Here is a 20,247-nt window from a genome sequence, read left to right as displayed (position 1 = left end):
TTGATATCATTTAAACTTTCTTCAGATCACAGTTTTAGTTTCATACCGGCTTCGTTTTCAGCTGTTTTCATTGAAGACGTCTGCCCATTCTGACAATCCTATTTCTGAAGACATCGTAACTCAATCATTTTTCAACCGTTTACCTTCGTTCAAACCATTTAACAAATCCACACATGCTGTATCTTCAATAATATCCAAACGGAATTTCAATATCATTTAATGAGAGAGCTGAGTTATCTCTCTTAATGGGAGAGCCAGATGGGTTATTCTAACAGAAAAACACATTTTATACACAGCTGACCATAGTCCTACCTGGCTTGACGCCTCGCTGCTGACAGAGCCCGTCTTGCGTTCCAGAAGTCTGTACCGTGTTGGTAGGGTGGCTGTCCCTCCGTTTTGCAGATGACTTGGGGCCCCTTTAGCATGAGGTAACGTGTTGGCTCGTTCGTCCCTTGGCCGATCTTCTGAAGGGGCCTCCTCATTATCCTTATCCAGGGGGCCGGGGACCGCAGGAAGGCACGGACTGTGGTATCCATTCTCAAGTTCAGAGTCCCGACTGTCTATGCTGTCCTTGCTGTCTCTGTTCGAGGACGAGCGGGAAACCACACCAAACTTGCGCGTCCGTTTGCCGTTTGGAGCTGGACTGCCAGGTGTCTCAAAGCTGCAGTCCCCGGTCCGCTGTTCCTCTGAGCGGCAGACCTCCCTGCTTGCCGTGACGGCCGTACCATTAGTGTCGCCGTTGCCATTGCAAGGCGGGGGAGGGGCCTTTCTTTTGATTCGCCGGAGCATGATCAGGTAGATGCAGCCGCCATTCCAGCACTGGTCTGCCAGGTAGCTGAGGGGGAAACACAGGGAGAGAGAGAGAGCGTAAGGTGTTGTCGCCATCCATACCATCAGGATGCTTCGGAGGAAAGAGCCTGCAAGCTTCCCCATTAGACGCTGTGTGTTTCCTCATCTCCCGCCAAAAACCTGAGAACCTTTTCAAATCCCTGAGGTCAGTAACATACGTTTTTTCAAGGATTTTACTTCCCCATTGAGAATCTCTAATGGGAAAAAATACATTGTGTCCAATATATTTAGAGCCTAAAACAAACAGCTAAAAATCTATCTCTGAAGTATCAAATATTTTCCCGATGTTTTGTACACTGCTATTTGGCATATGATGTGTGACTTTGAAATATGTTTTGTTACATAAGTGAGATATGCTCTGAATGCCATTGGACAATCCAATAATTACATACCCCTCCCAAACCCATACTTTGCACTCCAACTGAAGTATCTTACGGATGGGCTTAATGTGAACTATATTCATGACCAGTTTTATTGGCCAAAACCCCTATGTGTCATGTTTCACACGGAGGTTTGGCACAACTTAGCAACACATCAATAAAGTACCCAGAGGAGAAGACAGCTCATGACTGCCTTTGCATGACACAATATACTGTATTTTATTTTACATGCATTATAAGGAATGTACAACCTTGACTAGCAATTTCGAAAAATTCTTAAATAACACTTAGTCACAAAAAATTATATTATATATTGCTCATTATATGAAACACTGCAATCTGAGCATGAAAGGTTAAAATGTTCTTAATTGGTCGAATGCAAGGGGGATTTTACTGAACAGAAAATGGTAAAAATGACTACTTGGCATTGTTCTATATGAGTTAGTTGTTCTTGGCAAATCCTTCAAATCAACCCAACAAAGTTTATATTTATTTGCATTCAAATGACAGAAACACAATATATAACCAACAAAAAAGTACAGACCTTGAACTCTGCTTCAGGAAAAGAAAGCAACCTTTTATAGTTTATAGATCAGACACAAGCTAAGCCTCTTGCAAGGGGTTTTCAAATCCACTGTCACCTGTGTCAGTCTCATCTATCTGTAGCACTCTATGTCTCTCTGTCTCTCTCTCTCTCTGTCTCTATCCCTCTGTCACTCTCTCTCTCTTTCTCTCTCTCACTGTCTCTCTCTCCCTCCCTAAAAAATAGGGCCAACCCGTCAGCTATTCGGCGACCTGGCTTGTTGTTTGACAGCACTAATGCAACCATCCTAACAACAACAAAGCATTTGCTTACGTGCTCATACTGGACGGCAGACAAAGAGTCTGAAAAACTGTTTGGAGCCACAGAAGTGAACCACATTTGTATGGCAGATCATTTGGCATGTTTTAGGCCGTTATCAAGGGGGATGAAATGCCACACCTTAAGTGCTTTTTTTTCTTCATAAAAAGAAAAAAGCACAAAGTGAATTTTACTTCTTTAAATCTAACTAGTACTATTCAATGCAACTTTGATTGATTCGTTGAATTTCTTTGAAATACAATTTTTCAATGAATGTTGCCCCCGCACGCAGGAGATGCCTTGAGTACAACCAAACTTTAGTAGAGAGAGACTCAATGGGAAATCTCCAAACGTGTGGCAGAAGGACCCTTTTTATCACAGACAACCAGTCAGGCACAGAACGCTCCCATCTGTTTGTTTTGATGTCTGTAAATGCTAGACTTCCTCAACCTAAAGGATGTGAGCATCTAATATAAGGCTAGGTTACTGAGAGACACACACATGTTTTTTAAGGGATACAGCACCTATTTAGGGTAACATGCAAATCTGCTAAAAATATCCAATCTTGGAGCCTTGTAACACAGACATGCAGAGTGGAGTCACCTTTGGAGGACGACAATGCCCTTAAAGTCTACAACCAGCAACATGATTTAGCAAAATAACATGTCGATATCATCACACAGGAATGTGGCCCGATCCCTACAGCCCATCCACTAACAACCGATGGTTCGTTTGAGGGGGTTATTTTCCTGTGTGGGATTTGTAAAATAGGCGAGCAAGTGGCTGCTACTTTTGCAACCATGTGATTTGTTTCAGAAATATGTTTTTAAGATGTGTGAAGCAATTTTACGAGTGATGCCACAATGTTTCTCTGAAATTATCCCATGCTGAATTCCCAGCCCATTCCACTGAGCAGAACAAGCTAGTATAACTAGCACCAAACTATCATAAAAATTGAACAAATGCCAAGTTATAATACAATTTTTGTTCTCTTGACGAAGACAATCTCGGCCATCAGTAGTGCAGTGAAAAAAGTGTCTGCAAAGGTTTTAAATCAACACTGTGTAGACTTCTGAAATACCAGATTCATCATTGGGTTGAATTGGTTTTCTTTGGTGGAATATCTCCTTAATAAAACAGGAAACAAGCCGTTCCCTGTCCCCCTACATGTTCTGGTTTCAGGCCAAGAAGACTCCCCTGAGAAACCCGGCTATGACATAGCAGGACTACTGGACCTAAGATTACCTGAATCGTCTCACATAAACATCTAAGTATATTGTATTATTATTATTATTACTACCATGACATTGTCATCTTCAAATAGTTTACAATGGATTCCCATTCACAATTCAATAAAAACCTTGTGCAACTACAACTGAGTACAAACATCTGTATGTTCAACATTTGAGAAAAACAATATGGATGAGTAGAAAACATTCAAAACATTACACAACAAGTCCACCGCTTGACTCCCTGTCATTTAGCATAATAACATGCCTTTACTGCGTCATGAACACATGATGCTAAATATCATCCTAGGGTCCTGCAGAGACATAGCCTCAACGCCGCTAACATCATACACCCCCTCATCACTTCTCTGTTCACTGTGTCCGACACTTCCGGAGGGGATTGACATTGCATGCCAAACATTTTTTGTTTGTTCAGATATAAAAACATATTTTTATAAAACACACTTTTAAAGTACGCTCTTCATTGATTTTTCCCAGACTCGTGGAGAAAAAGTATTAAAGAGTTTTCCTTTCATGGTTTTACAAAAAGAAAAACATAAAGGATTAATCTTATAGCTGATTGATTTCTTAAGAGTTGCCTGATCCTTTCTCACTGTCCTGTTTTGATTTGAGCGCTGCACTCGACACACTCCAGGGGCAAATAAAAGGTAAGATAAAGGCCTTGTTGAGTCACCGGTTCAATCTCCTGGTTTCACATGCTCACCGGTGTTTCCCTTTCATTGGACGACAAATAAGGAGGAAAACAAGTACAGCAGGATCGGATATAAAGGGTGTGGAAAAGGAGGGCCATAAAAGTGGAGGGCATCCCAGTACAAGAAGGCTAATCATGGAGCCAGGGGCCTTTCTCTCTTGGAAGTGCCGCATGAGGCAACAGTTCCTGTTTTCTATGAAATTGAAATGTAATATCTCATGAACAAGTCGGTGCAACCACACTCCATTGAGCGAGGCACCACTACAGTAGACATCCATAGCCTCCCTCCTCAGGACTTCCATGTTCCTGTGAAACCAGGGTTATCTGCTATCAGGTCGTGTTGTGCACACAGAGAAGGTGGATCCATTACCTGATTGTGTAGCATAGATCCAAATCTACATGTGTATGATTGAATTAGGAAATTCCTTGAGCCAATTTTAGATCTCCACCTAGGTCAGTTAGAGGGAGAGCGCATAAGCAGGCGTGGAGCAATAGAAGGAGATGACACCAGTTCACTCTTCCAGAAAGACATTAACCATCTGCTCTTTTAGTGTATCAACAATGAATACAAATTGTGACAGCATTAACAATGAGGATATCGTCAGGAAACAAGAAAATTATGAGGCAGATGGTCGGTGACGCATTCATCTAGGTTGGAGATAAGTCGCAAAGATGTGTGTTTCTCTGTACCCCTTTAGTCAATCTGCTGGAAGACATACCATTTACCATGCCCTGGATATCACTGGGTACCGTGGACCCAGCACCAAGTATTTCAGCCAGCAGTAAACACATTCCTTGGTTAGGTGGAACTGCTTTGGTCTGCAGGAACCACTTTGCTCAGCACTTTCTTTTTAAATAAGCAAAAGCGAGCAGGCAGAGGAAACGGTGCCCACAGCAGCTCACTGGGGGGGGGGGGGGGTGGGGGGGTCCCCCGGGGGCTCCTGATTAGATTGCAGACAGACCTCAACTCAACTCTGGGGCCCTCCAAGTAGCAGACCTAGGCTGAAATGAGAAATTCACCCATTAATCCAAAATATATATATTTTATAGTCCCACTATGTCAGATAAGGGATTATTTATATATATTTGTTGTCTGTTCATTAAGAAAACAATACAATAATCAGTGATTTCTTTTATCAGGAACATAGTGAGCATCTGTTGCATCATCCATAGTGTTGTTGTTTTAACACATAATAAGCAGGGGTTAAGGGTCAGTAAAAAAAAAAAAAAGCCTTAGGCATGCATTTGTGATGCTACAAAAGAGCAGGGTCCAAAGCTTTAGGCACCAAGAGTGTAGAAACAGCTATAGCCGGAGACTATAGCCCAACCAATCCATTAGTTAGTCCAGTACTGCAGCTAGAGGTGAGAGTCCCATAATTCACCATCTGCCCTGCTCGTCTGCAAGATGAGAAGGGCAACGCTACGAATGTAACATAATCCTTCATGGATGTTCAATAGTGTGTTTGTGTGTGTGTAACTAACACCATTTTCTTACCAATGTCGGTTTTCTTATGTTGCTGTCCTATCCTTTGATACATGTGTTGCAATTATGGAGAAATGTAAATATAATTTAGACCTGATCCCCCAAGATGATATTGAGAGGCAGTTTGATGCGAGAGAAAGCAGAGTGCTAAATATGACATTCCTTCTGTCACTCTAATGATATTAACTATGATGGTTTTTCATAGTCATTCTTCTTTTTTAATTGTATCAATGAAATGCACACTATACCATATTTACAGTGCCTACATACTTGGATCTGATTATCTAATTGCCAGGTTTGTGTGTGAAAATAGCCTGACCCCACAAAACATATTTTTAAATAGCAGGGTTTATACATTTAATTTTTCATGTTAAATGTATAAATGTATAACTTGTATGTCCAGTTTGAACAGGACATACAAAGAGAATATGAAGTCTACTGGATAAAATATGCAAAATTAGTGCAGATTCAGTTTTACTCTTGTTGTATCCATTTATATAATTATATCTACCTGTCCTGTATGAAGTAAGTATCGTTGTATCAATAATATGGATTCAATATAAGGGCTACTATTCAAGCAGCGTGTCCTATGAACTCTTTTGACGTTCATCCCAACACCACAACCTATCAGAGTTTTTTCCTTTTTTACCAATCATAGATTTACAAACAATAAGTTTAGGAACAATAACACTTACTGAGCTATTCAGTGTTGGGTTGAGATCTATATGAAATAGACAATTAGTTTGTATTGAATACTGATAGTTCAATAATAAATAACTAGTCATCAGGGTTCACTGTTGAGTTGCGTGTTGTATAGGCCTGGAGATCACCTGCTGCCAGCCTTAAGAAAGGATTGACCTCATTGTGTCTACCGTAAGGGTTTCTCTCCCTAGCAGGTAGTTTAAAACGTCTGTTGCTTAGCGGTCGAATTAATTACACACAGCAACCCACTGCTATGGTTTGGGTTTTTCCTAGTCCAAACATGTTGCCATAACTTTCCCATATTGCATCCATGGTGGGAAGGCTGGACATGAGTAGTAGGATATAACATTCAACACCCTCGTAAAGCATTTCACCCTATAACTTGCAAATTGTCTCGTGTCTCGTCTCTTCCGTCTATTGCACTTTCCTAATCAGAAATTTTACTTTTTCGAAGCACCTTGTGAATTAATTAATTAATTAATGTACCTGACAACAAGTGCGAAGCCACTGCTTTTAGATCGCCAGGAGTAATGGTATTTAACGATGGTTTCTGGGCACGTTACAGTAATAACAGTCTACTAACATGACCAAAACACACCATGACTGACAACCTGGGGGAGCAGTGTGCCTACCTGGAGTGTCCATCAATCCGTACAAAAGTCGCGCAAGGTATGCAATATAGAAGTGCGTTAATCTGCCCTCAGTCGATCCTGCAATCCATGAGTTAAACCACTAGTTGAATCACTAGATCACCGAGCCGGCACAACGCTGAATTAAGCATTTTGCTCCATACTCCCAAACAACAGACCATGACAGCCCAAACTAGACGTGCCTGCCCGTGTTCAGACTCTGCGTTACATCTCTACTGTCTCTCCCAGCCAACGTTGCCAGATTGGGCCCGATTTCCTGGAAATCTGGGGCAATTTGGCAACACTGCTCCCAGCCTTTTAGCGCCAAGGCGAGCATATAAGCACTCTGTTGGAGGCAGGGGAGGGGCGGTATAAATACACCCTGTGTCATCCATTGTGGGCGATGTTGTCTATCCAGCATGATGCGTTATAATGAGAGGGAATGGTGCTGCGCCCATTCTGGATTTGTCAGCCGTGATCGGTGAAGTCACACAGTCGCTTGAAAATGAAAAAAAAAAACTGGGCTACCTCGACTTAGTTCACCAATGCCTATTGCCGTGTTCTATTGATCGGGATTAAAGTTACTTTATTCTTGGGAAGTAAGTTTACAGCCATTGCGTTCACTGTTCGTCATATGTGCGCCTAGGCTACTTTTACTGCATGTGATACCGAGAGGGCAAACCAAACCAATCTTTGAGAAGAAAAAAACTGGGTAGGCTAAAAGTTCTTTGGCAAATTCATTCGCTGAAAAAGGTTGCCTCCCAGGGGCGGTAATAGGAACGTTTATAAATCACACCATGCGGCGTATGCGATGCAACACCAGATATGTTGCATGTGCAGCCTCCCTAATATTCTATGGAACAACTATTGTTTTTCACTAAAAAACAATATTTTTGCGCAAACTTCTTTGTCCAATAGTGACATTTTTATTGGTTAATTGTTGACCGAAAACAGTGTGCAATAAACATTTTGATGTCGCACCAAAATGCATAAATCCCACTATGCATTTCAGATTAATTCTTTAAAAAAATTAGCCATAAAGAAAGATTGTGCACATGGGGTAAAGGCATGGGATGGGACCTATATGACCACTAAATTACCCAAATATATTTTTACGGGGAAGAAAAGTCCAAAAGTTTAAGTTTGAAACTTTCAAATTAACACTTATTGATGCTCTCATTTAAAAAGCCACTGACTGAATACTGCAATTTATGCAAATCATATCAGCTGTCTTCAGTGACAGCTCCTTATGAAAATGTTACCTATGAGCGCCATTGCCTCTAGTCATGAAAAGAGAAACTTATATAGTTGCCTTTAGCTTTTATGAGTAAGTCCTCATCAAATCAGTGAATTTGGATAAACAGCTATTTTCAGACGTATCAGGATTTTATTTCACAGGTATTCTATTATGAGACACCTTTACTTTTTGTGCATTTGTGAAAGACGATGAATTGAGGCATGTCATTGAGGACCAGGTAGGGGTAGGCATCTTGCACAAGGATGCTTACAGGTAAACTGTGGACATTGAGGATTGAATCGAGTCAGCCGGGAATTAAATCTATGCAAACGGACATAGGTAAACATGACATAGTTATCTCTCACTGGGGCACTTAACACTAAATTGACTTCAGAACAAGAGAAATGGCCTTGTTAGCACAAAGAACAAACAAGAAAGGTAAATAACAGAACTGACTAGGTTCTATAGGCCCTTGGGAAAGCATTGACTTTCTGCCTCATTTCTCTAGTATTACAAGGAATCGCCATCCACGAATTAGTCACCCAAAGGGATGAGAAAAAGGTGGGATTCTCCTCAGACAGTAATACCTGCAAATCCATCGTGTCCCCCATTAATCCCAGGGCCAGTCGGTGGGATTAATGGGGAGGGTTAGAGACGATCCCCAAATCGGAATTGACCTATTTCTCAGTTGGAGGAGAGGTTATTCGGTCAAACGTCCTGCAGAGTACAAGGTCCATATGCGGATAACGTGTGTGGACATTGACTCGACACAAGTCATTACATTCCCCCCCCCCTCCCCCAACACAATGTACTTGTTTATATTTCATCTTGTGTTGAAATAAGACGTAAAATATTAATATTAGTTGATTGTCAAATTAAGGTAAGATGGGTAATTACTGTCTGTGTCGGTACTGATTGTGCTGTTGGCGTGCAGACGGAATAGGTTGGGAAACCCTGTCCTACCACAAAGACTCCACAAAGAAACAATGCCCTAACCCAAAGACCACCACCCAGACCCTGACCGCAGCGCTTAAGAATGGGTGTGAAGATACCAGTATACTACACATAGCAAACGTTTGGTTCGACCACATTCATTCTGACACAAAGGTGTCAAGAGGGCTGTATAAAGTCGCATTGGAATGTTCCTTAAAGCCTGGTGATAAAACCCTTTTTCCACCTCCATTTGTTTGAATAACAAACCAGTTCAGTCACATACTAGATTTTGTAATAATGATTTTGAACTGCGTTATTACATTTTGATGTTGGCTGTAAAAGGGAACTAAATCCTCTCTCTTCCCACAACAATGGGCCAATTTAGCAACTAAACTCCTCTGTTTTTCAGATCAGTAGGAGGAGACCACATGGACTATGAAAGGTCCCGTCATTATTATACACATGCCTGACTCTGCTTGAAAAGCTGAAATTTGTCTAAAGATTTCTGGGGGAGGGAGTGACAGTAAACTACATGTAAACGACCAACTCCTTCTTTGTAAATCATTCAGAAGCTCATAATCCTGCCTCTGCCTCTTCTTTATTTTCTTTTGTCCAGCAACAATATGACCCATAGAAAAACAAGCCAAATATTTACCAGGACAACCCATATAAATAAACATGGCAGATTGTAGTTGCACTCTATGCAAAGCCTTCACTTATTATAAAGCACTCCAAGACTCCCATCTTCCAGACACAATAGCCAACCTCGAAAAGGATTCATAGTTTTCCTCGCAGACAGATTGAGAAACATGGGAATGAAATCGGGAAGGTCGTAAACGTTGACTCATCCATTTCCTTTTCCAAGTCTTTGAAAATCTGAGGCATTCAAATCATTTTCCATCTGAACTGATGTTTACAAGTAAAACATGAGCTTAGAATGAGAATAACTATGGTGTACTTTGATGATTGGTGATTGTGGATGTGTCTGCTGCTTACTTTCCAACAGGTCAAAACAAAAACCGGTTTGTTGGACCTGGATATAACGATTTACAGAGTTGTCATTATTCCAGGGTCTAGATGCATAACAGGACCAGTGGCAACAGGCGAGTGAGCAAACCAAGTAAAATACAGAAAAGTATGTTGTTGATATTGTTGGTCATTCAGGTAGAAAAAACACAATGCAGACTGGCATGAAACCTCTTAATAAAGTGAATGATGTGTCGGATATCTAATGAGTTTTCCTTATCATCATCATCATCATCATCATCATCATCATCATCATCATCATCATCATCATCATCCTCATATCCTAGCTAACTTTGTTGTATACTGGGAATGGGTTAACCTAGCAATTGTAAGTGCTTGGCACCTATTCTATAAACATCCTGACTGTACCCACAGCGATATATTGTTGTTTCTCTTTCAAATGTACTTGTAAGTCGCTTCGGATAAAAGCATCTGCTAAATGCCCTCAATGTAAATGTAATTGTAAATCATGTGTTAAACTGCATAGCTCAGCGCCTTGGCCCTCATCCCTGTCGTGCCCTCGCAGTGCCTCTGGTCTAACGTTCACCTACCTGGCGCCGGTGACGTCCACCCCCACCATCAGCTGCCCGTTGAGCGAGAGCAGCTCGTCCCGAAGCTTGATCTGCCCACAGCGCGCCGCCGGGCTCCTCTTCCTCACCTCCGTCACCCAGATGCAGCCCACCTCAAGCACCGGCCCCTGGTCGCCCTTCTTCTTCCTCCTCCGGCCGGTCTTCTTGCCCCCCTCGGGGTCCCCAAAGATGGGGATGTTCCCGAAGCTGAGGCCGAACTCGGCCGAGTCCCTTTCGGCCCTCTTCAGGCAGACGGCCCGCACCTCCACGTCCAGCCCCTCCTGAGGGGGGTCTGAGGGGGGCCGTGGGGCCGCTGGCGCTCTCTCACCCTCTCCCTCGCCCTCCACAAAGTTGAGCTGGATGTATGCCACCAGCTTGTGGATGGCGGCCAGGCAGAGGGACATGTCCCCTATGCTGCTGCTGCTGCTGCTGCTGCTGCACAGGCTGTCACTCTCACCGTCTGGCTTCGGGTCCTAGCAGAGGAAGAAGAGTCACATCGTTAGTGGTGATTGTGGGGAAATGTAGAAGAACCAAATGCTTAAAGCGAACATTGATTTATAATGTTTACAAATCAAACATGATGTATACATTAAGCAATATTTAATTAATCAACTAAATTGTTGTGTTGTTGATTCCACATTGCAATAATTAGACAATATATAAATGAATTGATGTAAATATTTACAGGGCATTGGTTGATTGCTTTGCTAAATTTGATCAAATACTTGGCATTAACATATTATATTTTAGATTAAAAAAAGTATTGTATTGTTAATTTGGGACGCAGCTGGCATAAAGCAGGGTTCTGCCTTTAATATCTTCAACCACTGTGTTTGTTTTCCTTTTTGTATTAACCGCTTACAGTTAGCCTACACTTATGTGGGATCATCTGGAAGGCTGGAGCTCAAGGGCAACACTGGGCAGTAACATTAAAGGTCCCTAACCCTAAAATCCACAACATCCCTTCTCTACTACATTTGTATATTCTGAGATAAAGTATCACCAGAAAAGATTAGAAAGATTACAATTGCGATACACAACATTGGATATGACTGAGGTCATTCATCAAATATGAACTGCGCAGTCTCCCCCAGTGCTTATAGGGTTAGGGCTAAAAACGATACCTTTGAACAACTGTAGCCATCCTGGTTCCGGGCAGTGTTGTGGTTTTGGTCTCCTGATTCCCTGGTTCTGTGCTGACCCCCAAGCCAGGTAACTAGGAGTGGGAGGTGGCTTACGGCATTTTCCTGAGTGATGGGCATGCTGGCTGGTTCTGTCCGGGGCCATCCAGTACCCTTACGGACAGTAACCGGGCTGGAGCATGCAGCTGGACCCGGAGAGGAGGCTTAAGATGCTGGTGGTAGATCCAGGAACAAACACAGTGGAGCTGCATGTGTGGAAGTCAACAGTGGTGTCTCCATCTCTGGAGGGCCTGCAGAAGGGGACCCCCAAGGGCCTGAGCCGGAGGATCCGTATCATCAGGGTCCCCTTTGGATCATGACATCATCCTTGTATAAAGGAGGCTTAATGTGTGTGTGTGTGTGTGTGTGTGGGGGGGGGGGGGGGGGGGGGGGTGTAGCAATCTGCTGGATCAATTGCAGAGTAACCGGAGACTGCTATCCTCTTGGCGAGAGAATTATGAATCTGAGTCTGGATGGAAAAAGTGGGAACAGCAGCCAGGATCGGTGTGCATTGGTGCCTGCTCCCGTGTAGACTCAAACACACCCGTCGTCTTCAGGCCTCACCTGTAGAAGAATGTCAATGTTTTTAATCAAACAAAATGTATCTGCAATCATACGTAGTGTCGAAGAAGAATCTATCCAAACTGGAGTTCGGTATCGTTTTTTTAAATCCCTGGCCAACCACTGTATCCGAAACATGTTAGCGTTTCATTCTTTATTGAAACACTAATAACCCTAGTTCCAGTTTGTACCAGCTTGTGCTGCTCTTGGAACGCAGCCCGGGATCTAGATCCCATGAATTGAAGAGGGCACTTTTGGAAATATGTGGTTCATGGGGCCTGGATCAGCCTGGTTTGCGTCAATACCAAAGGTTTTTCAAATCCTGACAGCAACATTTCAGCCTAGTAGGTATAAAACTAAATATCACAGTTTATCTTTTTATATATATATACAAGATAAAGCATGACAAAATTTGTCTCTCAAAAATATATTTTTAACACTCATAATATAATAATAATAGTAATAATAATAATAATAATAATAATAAGTGGTTGCCAGACTATTTTCCACGCCTGGTCAGGCCTGTCACAAAATCCCGGTGATGCCCAGAGCAGACAAGGTAGGAGTGGCATCCACTGCCATAACTTCTCAGATGGACAACCACAGTTTAACTTCTTTTGCTTTTCAGATAAAAATAGAATCGCATGGCTCCTGTTACAGAAAATGTCTTGAAATGGTATTGGTGTTTAAAATATTTCCAAAAACATACTCAAATGAATACATGAATAGTATTGATGTAATACAATTACATTATGTCATATCGTAATATTCAATAATAGGATGAAATAGAAACAATGCTAACTAGTTAGTATTTTATTACAGTACCCGGATACACCCTTGAACATATCCCACTGAAACTGTTTTGTATTTGTGTCGTTTTCTGTTTTTTACATTCTTTTCAGTTACATTACGGAGTAAAAATCCACAGCAACCACATTTCTGGCAGATTTAGTCAGAAAAAAGCAGGGTTCCATAAGACCACAGTGAAATTACTATCTAGTGCTTGGGTTTCAAATAAACTGTTGGGCATTGTGGTACCATCTGTGTCTGCTATTCCTGTATGTTTTCACATAGGGAACAACAGCATGTCTTTAAGAGAGCATTAAGTCTTAAGATTTTTTATCTTTTATATTTGAAGCAAATTCCTATTTCAGGTAGTGTTGTATTGCATAGTGCAGGACTAGTGTGGAGATAATGCACAAGCTCTCTGATCAGAGAGTACTACTGACAGGCTTCGGTTACTCACAAGCCTCTTTGGATCGTAATGATTGAGTTGAATGGGGAACACCAAAGAGCATGTGTGTGTGTGTGTGTGTGTGTGTGTGTGTGTGTGTGTGTGTGTGTGTGTGTGTGTGTGTGTGTGTGTGTGTGTGTGTGTGTGTGTGTGTGTGTGTGTGTGTGTGTGTGTGTGTGTGTGTGTGTGTGTGTGTGTTTGTGGTGAGGTTGGATTACTTTGAAATAAAGTCAGTGACTGATTACAAAATACATGGTCATTTTTGGAATCACCATTGCAGCCGACTCGATTGCCAACATAAGCAATCTAAATATCTGTTATGTCTGCCCATTATGGCACCCATTGCACTCGTGATCATCTGTGGAAGCAGGGATTCTCCTCATCCTTTAGTGGGCTCTGGTTAAGAGGGTGTTGTATAAGGAGGCCTGTGAAGCTCTTTGATACTGTAGCTGTGATTAAAGGTATGTACAATTGAACGTACATGAATTGACTTGAAAGGAAGTCTTTTCGACTACTTGATTGTCCTTATTTAAAATCTATAATTTTGCAATATATGATCTATATGAATTCTGAAGAAAATGTCATGAGACATCCACACTTTGGTTCCTCCAAAGAAAAGGTGGCATATTTTGCAGTAATAATTTCAATTTCCAGCCTGATACATCCTTTGTCAAATCAGTGTTCAAAGCAACACTGATTAGACACCCAGAACCGTGCAATGCTGTTAGCAAATACATTTGGATGTTTTGAGTTTTTTTGAGGCTCTTTCTTGAAAGGTTTACGGAAGTGAGCTACCTGGAATTATGTGATGAAATCTCTGAAGTATTTACAGCCCAGCAGGGGAGGTATTTTTTTCAACAAAAAACCTCATTGACGAATGAATACTGATTTGCAACACTGCCTTCAAATTGCAAGCCAATAATAAGAACCTTATTGAATAAGAGAATCTGTCGATGGGTCTTGAATTTGGTCATGGATTCACACATTTGACCAGAGTTCCATTGCGTTTATCTCTCCTCCGCAGAAATGTATTTCAACTTTTAAAGTGTTTGTCTATTTATTTAATATTTTTTACTGACCACAGACAAAAGTAAATCGTCTAAAATAACGTTTAAAATGTGCTCAAACATAATCAAAACTACTGATATTTTTTGTAATTATTATTTCATTAATATGTTGATGTTGAGAACATCGTCACAATATAATAATTGTATAATATGTATAACGATTTCACCCATGTCAAACAGCTGATGTTATGGCAACACCTGCCTTTTCATTCGTTGAAGATTGCTGTGTTTTTTTTATTGCATTGCTTGCATTGACAGTGTTACTGTCAATGCAAACAACAGATAGGTTAAGGTTGTCAAATAAAACAAATCTATATTGAGAGCATTTAAGTTAAACACAATTCTACTTTTGTAACAATCACCATTGATCTTTGCTTTTGTAAGAAAAGGAAAATAATGATTACAACACAATGTTGTGATGTGTGTTCAAAGTACGGACTTCCTGATCTGAATATCCCTTTCATCCTCATATGAATAGAAGCCAGCTATTAAAATGTGTTTTTGTGTGGAAGATTAACAGTAACCCCAATAGACAAACATTTGTTTATGTTGGTTTGCATTGCATTGCCCTGAGAACATTTTGACCTAAACAGAGTCCTAAACTGTTGAGTCTGAATTTAAGTCTGAGTCATTTTCATGATGATTCAAGTTCCAGCCCTGCAAAAAGGCCACTTGAGTCTTGGTCAAGAGTCTGTTGTCTTGATTATTGTTAAGGTGCTGTGTTCTGAAGTAATCTGGGCACATGCAGTCCGATTGATGAAAATAACCAATGATGATCTTGATTCATTCACTACGAGACAGTGAATCATCAGACATTGTTGTTTTCTGCCATAAACGGACAAAGCTCAACCTCTTATAAACAGAAAAATTGACTCAAAAATGATTTCATATACTTAAAGTGATTGGATAGGAAAATCTGAGGTCAAAAAGTGTGAATGCTTGATGTCAATCATGACATGCACTTTCTCACATGGTAACAATAAAGGGTTTTCTTATCTCAAAAAATGTATTGAATGTCTTCTTTTCTGGCCTGTACATTTAAGTGTTTCATGTTTGCATTTCCCCCTTAATGCCATGCAAAGCATATTTAAAAGATTGAAGATTGAATTATGTCTTACTGCTTTGTTTTATTGGATTATATTTGCGTTCATGTTGTATGTCAGAACCAACCCGGAGGAATACTAAGCATATAGTTTAATATGCAGTAGTAGGGATGAAAAAATAAAACTTTGATGAAATCGAATAAAGAAATCCTAAACTCAGCATTTCATTTTCTCTGATCGTCTTCACTGGGTTTTACTGCTTTGCGTGTAACGGTTGTAAACACTAATGTAGCAGTTGAAAACCGACTAATCCAATAGGTTGACTGCAGACATACTGTATTTGCATGTGCATTCAGGCCCCCAGACATTCAGTGCAGACCCACTGTAGCCCACCGCTAACCTCAAAGTTGCCCACCCTGATGGATACAGAAAAATCCAACATGAATGACGTTGGTGAAGGAGTGTGTCTGTGTGTAGACATGCAGACTAAATCTTTAATTTGACAACGATACAACCGAAACGACGCAGCAGACAAACAAAGCAGCAGTGCAAAGTGATATGGATTTAAGGTACAAAGCCATTCCCTCTAATCCCAGGGATTTGCTGTATGTAGGCTATTCCATGTTAACAATGCTGTCACCGTTTTAAACGTTTAACAAAAGCATTGCTTCAAATAATCTCCACTTCACCTACATTTGGCATGTACAACTAAGCAAATGTTAAATCTTCCTGGTGTTTTAATACAACAAATTATAAGAGTGGTCATTAAATCTACCGTCTTTTGCTTATTTGAGTTTAAAAAACCTCCAAAATACTCTAAAAAACCTGTCCAGCACACAAATATGGGTGGCTTCCATTTTCAACCTCTAATTATACTTTAGTTCAGCTCCCTACAGATGTAGGAAACTCTTCAAACAAAGTACAATTGGTTTTCGTTTTCTGCTGATGTCAGCCAGATGTGCGTTGAGTGAGCTCCAGTAGTAGCGCTCCGGCTGCGTCTTCAGGACGCTTTCCAACCAGTAAACTGAAGTCACACAGTCTGAAGAAAAGGGGTGAGTGTCGATGGTGTCCTTCAGATTCAAGCCAAAGCAATTGATTTCCCTGCATTGTCCCCTCTGTCCTGAGCTGACCTATATGGGCTGTATAAACCTCCTCCCCGGGCCAGACACCCCCGGTTCCCCCCTTCCCATTCACTCTCCGTGCTCCTCCCCCACAACACTAATTCCATCCCGGGACCCATATGGTCAAAGATTAGCGAGGCCTTTGCATTTCAGCATCTCTCCCATCATGCCACATGGCCAGGGAGGAACACAAAAACAACATCATTGAGTCGAAGGGTCTACTGTAATAGAAACAAGTTGTAGCGGTTAAAATGTTAACCCTTATGATTAAAATAATTGACATGTGTGAAATGAAATGAGGTTAATTAAAGTTATGGTTAATTATTACTGTGAACCCTGGCCTATATTGCCTATCTGGAAGTGGGTACATGAAACAGTTATTGACATAATGTTAACCAGATGACAGACCAGGTACATTCCTTAAATTGTTAACTATTCTATTCAGAGTTCGCATTCTGAATAGAGTGCCAACAGATAGGATCAAAAGTGTTTTGAGATTTGAAATAAATTCAAGATGAATTACTGCCGATTCTTAAATGTTATTTTAAATAACTTGTTTGGTCTACTTAACAGACTTTATTGTATCTCACTCTTGTAGTAGCAGCCGGTCAACAAAGGCAACGTGCAAGACCAAAAACTTTTCTTGAGGCTGTTATTCCCTAGCATAAATTCAAACATGAATCAGCAATGCAACTAGCAGTGAATGCATGTTTGCATGACTTTAACCAGCTTTCCGGGATGCCAAACTTTTGCATAGGTCCTAAAACCTTAACCCTAATTAACCAACAATTCCATCGTACACACCGAATACACGTCAGCATTTATTATCCCTTATACATACCAAGACTTTGATATTTTTTTCTTCCGCTTCGTGGAAGGACAAGGATGTTTTGAAATGACCAAAGCATGGAAGTCTCTGTAGCGGAAAACCCAGACTGACAGGTGACAAGCAGTGAGTGCATATCTGACAATGTCAGAGAATAAATGGCAATGGGTGGAATCTCTAAGATATAAATAGACAATAATGGAAGCAAGAAAGCCCTCTAGTCAAGAGCACTAGCAGTTCTGGGGGTGGGCCAGTGCCCCTTTAAGATATGTGGAGTCAATATTATAAGTGAATATTTGAAATCAAATGATTATTTGAAACTAACCATAATTCCTAATAGTTAGAAAACAATTTGCCAATAAATAGTAACTAACAAGATGAGATTTAAACATGCCAAATGCAGGGTTCCCAATTAAGTTCTAAATACCAGTCTGAGAGAGACTCTTTCCAAACATTAGTATTTTAGTTCACAAAGCCAAGTGAACTGCCGTTGCCGTTGAACATTGACCGTAAATGTCAATGTTCAATCGCTTTAGAGTGTGGTTGCAATGGTAAGTTATACTTTATTATAATCTGTAAACACTGATGGATACACGTTGCCAAAAAAAAGACAATAGTTGGTCTAAGAACCGCCAATGTTGAATAGGTGCTTCACGTGGTGTTAAGACCCCTGGAAGAGAACCACCATCCCAGCCTGGCCCCCTGGTTTAAATGGTCTAGAACCGCCACCGGTCAGTAGTACAGATGTTAAACATGTGTTGGATTCTCGGCTTCAGAGTGCAACCACAACCAAACTCAACAAAAGCAAAAGACACACCCATCATTGTGTTGTGAGTGTCAACGGCTCTGTTCCAAACATCACAATAGCCGGCTTCCAGCACATTGCATATTACAGGCTATCAGAAGGCCAGGAAACACACTTTATTTATAGGCCATGGATGGGAAACGTGGGAGACATTGTATGATGGAACCGCTTTATTAAACCCTTCATAACCCTCAAGGATGGCACTGCTCAACAAGAACAGAGTCACTTCTTGTTCCAAATAGGCATTCCAAATATAGTTAGTATCATTAAGAACAGTAAAAGGCTTGTTGTTCAGCCAAGCTCCATCCATTTAGATCAGTAGTCCAACTTTAACCAGTGCGTATCAATTCCTCATTCGTACTCAATGACTCTATAATATGGTTATTATAAGTGATCCTGTATGTTAGTATGGAAGTTACCAAGACGTCACGCAACATGTCGAGTGGGGTTTAATTTATAGCCCTGTTTGTTTGCGTCAAAGTGCTTCTCAAGCCTGAACTGAAACGGTAATGGAGCCGTCTGACCCTAAGCCATCATGTAATGCCATGTAACAGAAGAACTGGGTTAAAAGCATCCATTAAGAAACTTGCTATATACAGATCAAATCACAGTACGTCGGGTTAGGGCTGCCAACTGAATATGCCGACTGTTTAAGGGCTTGGACATTTCCAGCGGCCCTGATACAACGCATCCGTCCACCCGCAGGTTTCTGGGGGGACAACAATAACACATGGGGGACATTGGTCCATCAAGCTGACAGGGACTGCACATTGGCATAGCCCCCATAGAACTTCCAGAACCATTCAGGGTTCATTACCGAGATTGAACGAGTTTGCCCTGCAGCAATTGTGTGGGATGAGGAATACAATTACGACATTGTGTGCAGGAAATAAAAGAAAAAGGAAAATGAATCGTCAATTTGATCTTTAAAAGCTACTGATAAAACATTTGAACGAAGAATGCTCGTATGATCTTGATTTAGGCAACATTATTTTGTGGAATGCATATCTTCAAAATGCCATCCTGAACTCGGTAAGAAAGTTATCACCATATGTATCCTCCATCAGACTGTTCAATGGGATCAGTATGTGGCACAGTAACGCAGTAGGCCCCGTAGGGTCATACATGAACCCCGTCCACAGAGAGTGGAGGCAATGAACGTTTACATTCTTTATGGTAAACACTCGATTTAACTTTTAGCTGTGATCAAAACAAATTATGTTGAATGTTCATCGGACCAATAGCAAAAGTGAAAACAATACCAGCCATAGCGACCTACCTATACGCCCCCCAGCCCCCATCACACACTGATAGACCTACGTTTTGATACAATTTATAAAATAATCAAGCGCAGCAAATAGGTTTGATGGTGAGAACCTTCAAAGCGACTAACCTTTCCATTTAAGTGATGTAGCGTACAGTCCATTCAAGTTTGGACAGCATCCCTCCTCAGTGTCTGTTGTAGTTTGGGTATTGGGGTGAACCGCTGAGCTGCTGCCACGCACAACTTCACTCACTACACTCTGTCTGTCATGAAGCTTTCGGGGGAGAAAAACGATTTTTCCAAACACAAGGAGGTCCCCCAAATGCTCCAGCGGGAAGCAAACTGGTTGGAGGTTTAAAATCACAATCGTATCCAAGTGTTGATCTTCAAAGACACAGTTAGTATGTGTCTATAGTCTACAGAATTAAACGCATTACTTTCCTGAAATAACACGCATGTTGTAGTATCGACTTTGTCTATTTTAACCTACTTGGTGAAAAAGCCTATCTGCAATTTTCCGACCATTGCGTAGTTTTGGTTACAGAAAACTTGCGC

The 20,247-nt window shown here is 41.1% G+C and overlaps 1 protein-coding gene across 7 annotated transcripts in view; it reads right to left on the bottom strand.

The window, feature by feature from the left end:
- The window catches only part of pdzd2 (PDZ domain containing 2), a 48,784-nt gene that overhangs the window by 28,077 nt on the left and 460 nt on the right, over positions 1-20,247 (bottom strand). For 5 of the 7 annotated variants that reach the window (XM_060065583.1, XM_060065584.1, XM_060065580.1 and 2 more), the window contains exons 1-4: positions 19,822-20,247; positions 11,715-12,335; positions 10,573-11,063; positions 313-835 (exon numbers count right to left, since the gene is read on the bottom strand). The exon at positions 19,822-20,247 is cut by the window's right edge. In XM_060065583.1, coding sequence (XP_059921566.1) covers positions 313-835; positions 10,573-11,063; positions 11,715-11,852 — 1,152 coding nt within the window. In that variant the 5' untranslated portion in view covers positions 11,853-12,335; positions 19,822-20,247. Of the gene's footprint in view, positions 1-312; positions 836-1,773; positions 1,970-6,828; positions 7,148-10,572; positions 11,064-11,714; positions 12,336-19,821 lie in introns of those variants that run through there. The other 2 variants (XM_060065581.1, XM_060065582.1) reach the window with 2 other exon arrangements.

The sequence above is a fragment of the Gadus macrocephalus genome, chromosome 11 (genome assembly GCF_031168955.1).
Source record: "Gadus macrocephalus chromosome 11, ASM3116895v1".
NCBI lineage: Eukaryota > Metazoa > Chordata > Actinopteri > Gadiformes > Gadidae > Gadus > Gadus macrocephalus.
Note: the sequence above shows the minus strand (reverse complement) of the source record. Positions and strands in the feature narration are given on the sequence as shown.